Source organism: Talpa occidentalis, unplaced genomic scaffold (assembly GCF_014898055.3).
Source record: "Talpa occidentalis isolate TD23 unplaced genomic scaffold, MPIMG_talOcc4v2.1 talOcc4.1008, whole genome shotgun sequence".
NCBI classification, from domain to species: Eukaryota; Metazoa; Chordata; class Mammalia; order Eulipotyphla; family Talpidae; genus Talpa; species Talpa occidentalis.
In genome coordinates this window covers 2,025-9,012 of record NW_023601003.1, presented here as the reverse complement: position 1 = coordinate 9,012, position 6,988 = coordinate 2,025, and the positions used below count along the sequence as shown (strand labels likewise).

The 6,988-nt window shown below is 46.8% G+C and overlaps 1 protein-coding gene across 1 annotated transcript; it reads right to left on the bottom strand.

Annotated features, from left to right (window-relative positions):
• Positions 1-1,280: 1,280 nt before the first annotated feature.
• Positions 1,281-2,570, bottom strand: LOC119237829 (gap junction alpha-3 protein-like). Its single transcript, XM_037501681.1, has one exon. The coding sequence runs from the start codon at positions 2,568-2,570 to the stop codon at positions 1,281-1,283; it is 1,290 nt and encodes a 429-aa protein (XP_037357578.1).
• Between the last annotated feature and the right edge of the window lie 4,418 nt (positions 2,571-6,988).

The window sequence follows — 6,988 nt, the reverse complement described above, 5'->3', positions numbered from 1 at the left end:
CACACACACACACACACAAACAGCTTCCCTGTCAGACATGCACTGTGTGGACGAGAAGGAGGACACGGGTCTCTTGTCAGCATTCGCACTAACACAGGAAGCAAACCCAGACTCTTATTTGCACTGTGGAAAGCAAACAAGTTGCCCATGAGGAATGGTTAGGAACTTGAAGAGTTTTATTTTGTACTGTTAAAAAAAATGTAGGTCATTTCTTCATCCGTATAAATAATCTTTTCTGGCAAATATAGTTAACTTTTAACCTCCCATTCAAAAACTTCACAACTTCAAGTATTTAAAATGCACTTAAAACTTTTCCCTGCTTTTATTTTACACAGTACATTTTCAAAGTCATTAGTTAGCTTATGGAGTCGAAGAATTTCTTTCAAAACAAAGTTCAAATCTTTACTAGTATGCAGTGGACCAAATCAGCATTCTCTATGTCAGCATCCATTTTAATTGTACTATTTTTTTTTCATCTCCCCCTAAAGATATAGAGTTGGGAAAAATAGGCAAATCTGTACAATTCAGATTAAAGCACATAGTATCATTAAAAAAAATCCAAACAACCTAAGGCATGCCTACCACACTTTCATTTCACTGTCCTCAGCTGTTTAAAATTCTGGTGTTGATACATTTTGACCTGCTTCCTACCAGCAACCTCTGGCCCTCCTCTGGAATAGCTGCCCTGGAGGTAACTGCTCATCCTCAACTGTCTTGAAGCAGCTTGATGTCTGGGCCTCACATGCCTCAAATGACACTATATGGACTTGCTCTAAACCTTTTTTGAGTGATTTGGCAAATATCCCAAATGAAATTCAACTCTAAGTTAAAGTACCCAACAGAGATAGGGCTAAGTGCATCTGTAACTTTCTAGGTTGCCCAGAGGCTCAGGAGAATTTAGGAATAAAAAAAACCGTAATTGCCCCCAACTGAAGTGACTGCAGACACCCGCTGCTTTGCCACAACAGAGCAATTACCTGCAGAGACTGGGGGAGCCCACAGGAACAGCAACACTTACAAAGTGGCCATGGTTTCTGGGCCCTTGGGTTGTGAGTGTCTTTAAAGGCCAACAGCCGTTGAGCACCGGCTTTGCCGACACCTCCCCAGTCAGCATTAGAACAGCAAGCACCAACACACAGAACTCTGGTCTCTTCCTGACCTTTTTCCTCCTTGATTCCAGCTCTCTCTCCCTTTCAAGCTCTCTATCTGCTGATTGGAATTGCACTTTGGTTTGGGATGCTAGAAAAGAGTTGTTTTAAAGTTGTCTGGAGAGACCATCACTAGATAGCCAAGTCGTTTGGTCTGGCCCTGTTGCTGCTTGCCTTGCTCGACTGTCCTGCATCTAGGAGGAGCAGAGGGGGCCCGTGCAGCTCTATGTTGGTGGCAGCAGCTGGTTCCCTTGCATCAGGTGTGTCTGCTGAGCTGCCGCCATTCCCACTGACCAAGAGCACTTTGCTTCCTGCTCTGCCCTCTCGAGGGGGCTGCTGGGTGGTGCCTGGAGGGGTCAGGCCTGCAGGAGTAGACACCAGCAGGGAGCTGCTTCTTGTTGAAGCCTGCTGCTTGGCCTTTTGTTTGGCCTGGCTCTGTTCTGTTGCCAGCAGGCAGTGGCTGCCACTGAAGAGCTTGGCCCGGTGGCCCTTCCTATGCATCTCAGACAGGGCTACCATTTTGAAGTCTGTTGCTGGCAGAGGGGCCCCCGGGTAAGCTGTCTGTCCCAGGGAAGAGGCAGAGCAAGTGGAGCAGGGCTGGAATCCAACAGTGACTGAGGGCAGGGCTGAGTGGGAGGGCAGGGCTGAGTGGGGGCGCAGGATGAGAGGGCTGATGCCCCCAGGGTTTTTTTGCCCCAGCCCAGAGGCATCTGGACAATAGTGGTTGGTCATCCCCTGCTTAAACTTCTTCCAGCCCAGGTGGTAGATCTCCAGCAGGTTGAGAAAGAGGGACAGGCAGGCCACGGCCAGCATGAAGACGATGAATATGGTCTTCTCCGTGGGCCTGGAAATGAAGCAGTCCACCGTGTTGGGGCAGGGCCATTGCGCACAGCGGTACAGCGGCTTCAACTTAAAGCCGTACAGAAAGTACTGGCCCGCGATGAAACCCACCTCGAACAGCATCTTAAAGACGATGTTGAAGACGTAAGTCCGCAGCAGGGCCCCCGCGATCCGTACTCTGCCCAGCTCATCCAGTGCCGGGGGCCGGTCCTTGGCGCCGGGGTACAGGCCGCCCCCCTTCTGCAGCTCTTCCTCTCTTTCTTTCCTCTTTTCCTCCACGCGCGCGATGTGCAGCACATGTCCCAGGTAGATGAGGGTGGGTGTGGACACGAAGATGATCTGCAACACCCAGAAGCGGATGTGGGAGATGGGGAAGGCCTGGTCGTAGCACACGTTCTCGCAGCCTGGCTGCTGCGTGTTGCAGGTGAAGTCTGACTGCTCATCTCCCCAAACCTCCTCCGCAGCAGCGCCCAGCACCAGGATCCGGAAGATGAACAGCACAGTCAGCCACACCTTGCCGATGACCGTGGAGTGCTCCTGCGCATTCTCTAATAGTCTCCCCAGGAAGCTCCAGTCGCCCATTGCTTCAGGTCACTAACCTGTAAGGGAACAGTGCTTGTTAGCAGGCAGGCTCGCCCAAGTAAGCTGAACGGTCCAACCGCAGAGGGGCAGGCCCCGGGTCCGGGAGAAATATTGGAACTCTACCCCCACTTCTAAATGTGAGGAGTGTGGTGCTCATGTGTGTGCCCGTGTGTGTCCCCCATCAGGCTGATGTGTAGGGTTAGATCAATGTCTCCAGCATTGCCTGCTGCTGAGCTGTTAGACACACTAATGCTGGAACAGAGGAGGTAACCACAGGCTAAATTCCCACTGCAGAGATGAAGAAAGCAGAACTGGGAAGAGAAGTAACTGGCCCAAGAGACACTTAATGCTCCCCTTGTCCCGGGACTCCTACCCTGTTTTCTTCCAGAGCGGGATTCTAGAAGGAGCTTGGGTGCTTTGTACATAGCTGGGGCCAATTTCTAATCCTGACCTTTCTGCTCATATGAGATTAGAGTGATCTTTTCTCAAATTGCTGCCATTTCCATTACACCTTTGGTGGTATGAATTTCCTACTGCTTCCACTAAGCAAATGATGCATAAGTGGTTAACTCCTTATATGTCCCTGAGCAGGGCCTCTGTTTCCATTTTTAATGGGGATGATGTGTCCAGAAGCAAGGAAAGCAAAAGAGAATATAAACAGATGGGGGGCCTCCCTGGTGGTGCACGGGGTTAAGACGCAACCTATGAAGCTATTCACAGCCACTGCAGCACGAGTTCGAACCCTGGCCAGGGAGCTACCTACATGGTGTAGCAGACCTCTCCTGACTCCCCCGCTGCTCCCCTCAGCAATGTATTTCAGTCAGTCTGCCTGTTCTGCTCCCCTCTCTGTCTCTGATGAATCCTCTTCCCTCCCTGCCCCCACCTCTGGCCTGTACCCTGGTTCTTACATAAATAAATAAATCTATTTAAAAAAAATATAAACAGCTGGGACTACATGAAACTAAATAGCTTCTGTACAGCAAAAGAGACAGCAACAGAAGCAAAAAGACACCCTACAGAATGGGAGAAAATATTTGCACATTATACATCTGATAAGGGACTGATATCAAAGATCTACAATGAGTTTATAGAACTCAACAAAAACAAAGCAAACAACCCAGTAAAAAAAAATGGGCAAAAGAGCTTAAGAGACACTTCTCCTAAGAAGAAGTGCAAATGGCCAACAGGCATATGAATAAATGTTCAACATCACCTATAATCAGGGAAATGCAAATCAAAACTACAGTGAGATACCACTTCACACCTGTGAGAATGGCCCATATTAAAAAAAACTGGAAACAACAAATGCTGGTGAGGATGTTGACAAAGAGTAACTCTCTTACACTGCTGGTGGGAATGCAAACCAGTCCAGCCACTATGGAAAGCTGTGTGGAGGTTCCTCAGAACACTGAAATGGGTCTACCATATGATCCAGTGATTCCACTCCTAGGAATCTACCCAAAGGACACAAAATCACTAATTCTAAAGGAAAGCTGCACTCTTATGTTTATTGCAGCACTATTTACAATAGCCAAGATATGGAAACAACTAAATGCGCCAAAACAGACAAATGGATCAAGATGTGGTATATATACACAATGGAATACTACCCAGTGATGAAAGAGATAAACTCATGCCATCTGCAGCAACATGGATGGAGCTGGAAGGGATCATGCTCAATGAAGTAAGTCAGAAGGAAAAAAGACAAATATTGGACGGTTTTGCTTATATGTGCACTATAAGGAAACTGAAAAAAAGGTGAAAAACCAAACCAGATAAAACTTGCAGGCTGACCATAATTATGAGGCTCATAGCAGGGAAGGAGGAGGGAGAAGAGTCAAAACAAGAGAGGGAAGAGCACAAGGGAATATGGTGATGATTCACTGGCGCTGCTGTAGTGGGAGAATTATGGGGACTATACCTGAGGAGAGAATGAAATACTGTCTGAAAATGAATAATGATGCAAGAAAATAAATAAGTAAATAAAATAGGCATGATGATCACATGGTCTTGTGCAATGAACTGCTTCTGGAAGGAGGGAGGTAAGAACTATGGGCCCACTTTGTGCAGATAGCAGTGCTCCTCAGGTGCAGAAACCAAGATTAAAAGGTGTCCTCCATATCACTGTGCTCAGACAGGCAGATGCTGCCAACCAGAATCGCCAGGTAGCACCCACATGTTATTGTCACTCTTTGCGGAGAGTGGTCTAAGCTGTAGTTTTTACATATATCGTCAGTGGAAGCAAGGAAAAATTCTCAATTTTTTAATTGTTTTTAAATGTTTAAAAATGCAAAATTTTCATGAATTATTTGAAGGCAAACAAAACTACCCACAATGATTTCAAGAACTAAACAAGTGTGTTAATGCTCTCTTTAGAAGAAACTTGGAGCTCTTGATTTTGGTCATTGAGATCTTTAGAGTAGTCTTACTCTTCTCCCATCTTGCCATCCTCTTTGCCCCACACTATGGCCAGCATCTATCCTATTCTGCATGTTCTTAGGAAAGGACATGTTTTAACTGAGAAAAACTGCAAACAACCCACTCTCCATGTTGGATGTAGGGGAATCATTCAGGTTATAGCCTGCCTCCCCTCCATGCTATCAGTTTGAACTCATCCTACATGGCCACCCAGCCAGCTCTCTGGGCTGGGCACTCACCTGTCCCTTATCTGAAGTCCCTGATTGGTGTCTGTGCCCTCAGCTCTTGCCCTTCCTCCATTCTGCTGGAGACCTGCTGAACAAAAGTTTTGTTCTGAGATGGGCACAAAACAAAAGCAGTATACAGTGTGTCAAGTTTCTGGAACTCAGGGCAGACCAAACTTGCTGTGGGCCCTCTAAACTCTACTTTTATGCTTTTTCACATGTTTTTTCTTTAACCTGTACCTCAGCCCCAGTCCAGGCACCAACCTGTTAACCTGTCTCTTACCTTCACTCACCCTTCATGGGCCAGTAATTCAGGCAGATGTGGATGCCTGTGTTCTCTTCCTCTTTGTCGTTGTCCTGATTTAATGACTGTCACTCCCCTCTGTGTTCTACCTCTCATCTTCCCGCCTGATAATTTGCAAATGGCATCCCCCTTCCTCACTGTGTCAGGACAAGACCCACCTCTGGTTCTTTATATAAGACACCTGAACGTTGACTGCCTGTGGACTTTCCTCTTTATTTCTAAGTCTGAGGCAGGGGCTCACGAGCAGCCTTTTCTTCTTGCAGGCAGGACAAGCCGGCAGTGTACATTTCTGGAGCTCTTTAAGGAAAGGTCAGTTTGAGAATTTAATGCTTTCCCCTACCACCTTCCCAGACACTCAGGTAGTTCTGCCTTGTCAAACATGTTTGCTAAATAACAGCTGACAGGAAGCGCTGGAACTGAGGGCCAGGCAGGCTTGTCACACATGGCTGGTGGCACGTAGGGCAGTTAGGGAGGGAATGCATGTGCTGGTGACAGACTGGAGATCATTGCTGGCATTTCCAAGAAGGCATGGGGTGGACTCCACAGTAAAGGCTTGTCAGTCCCACCCAAATGCCCAAGGTACATGGGCAGAGAAGCATGGGCTAAATATGTATTTATTCACTTAACAAAGCAGAAAGAGGAGTGCAGGGTAGTGCAGCTTGCTGTAGTTTTTTTTCCTTGCTGTTCTTGCCAGAATCCTTAGGTCCAGGTGCTGCAAAATCACTTTCCAATACTTGCCCTTCAATTGCACCATGACTTCTGAGTGCAATATACAGAAACATGCCACATTACCACCTGTATTCTTAGTCAGAACTCTGGCAGATGCCAAGGCTCAGTACATTCTAATTTACTAGTGGACCTGGCTGATTAAGAGTGTGTCCTCCTCCAAGTGCACATCCCTCATGCACTGAATGGCTGTGTGCACTGGTAAGAACTTTCTGGAAAGGAGTTTAGTGATATATAAAAGAGATGTAAATGTAAGGATCGTTATAATTCTGCTTCTAGGACATCACACTGGGAAATAAGCAGAGATTTTGGTAAATGAATGGGCATGGATATTTATTGTAATGTTACTTATAAGAAGGAATAACTGGAAACAGAAATGTCCACTAATGGCTGAATAGTTAAATAAATGACCATGACTGGCTGTCAACAGCTGACCTCCTGGTCTGGCTAACCCAGCTCCTATTCCCACTTCTTCTCTCCCCTACTTGCCTTGAAAGTGACCAGTGAGGTAAATTCTTGCTTACCTTATCTCTCTGTTGCTGGAGTGACTAGAAGGGCAATTCTGTCCAATGAGGCATAAGAAGTCTGCTGGGGAATTTTTTGGAAAGGGCAGATGCTACTTGTGCTATTCCTTCTCCTTTCTTTCTACATCAAGAACAGATGTGGTACCTGGAGCTGGGCAATCACCTTGCAAGAATTTGTGAAAAAGCATGAGGGGTGATCAAAGACGCCCCAAGGAACCTGCT

What these genes read in the sequence shown, in the direction of transcription:
- LOC119237829 (XM_037501681.1), bottom strand. Translation starts at nt 2,570, where the DNA reads ATGGGCGACTGGAGCTTCCTGGGGAGACTATTAGAGAATGCGCAGGAG.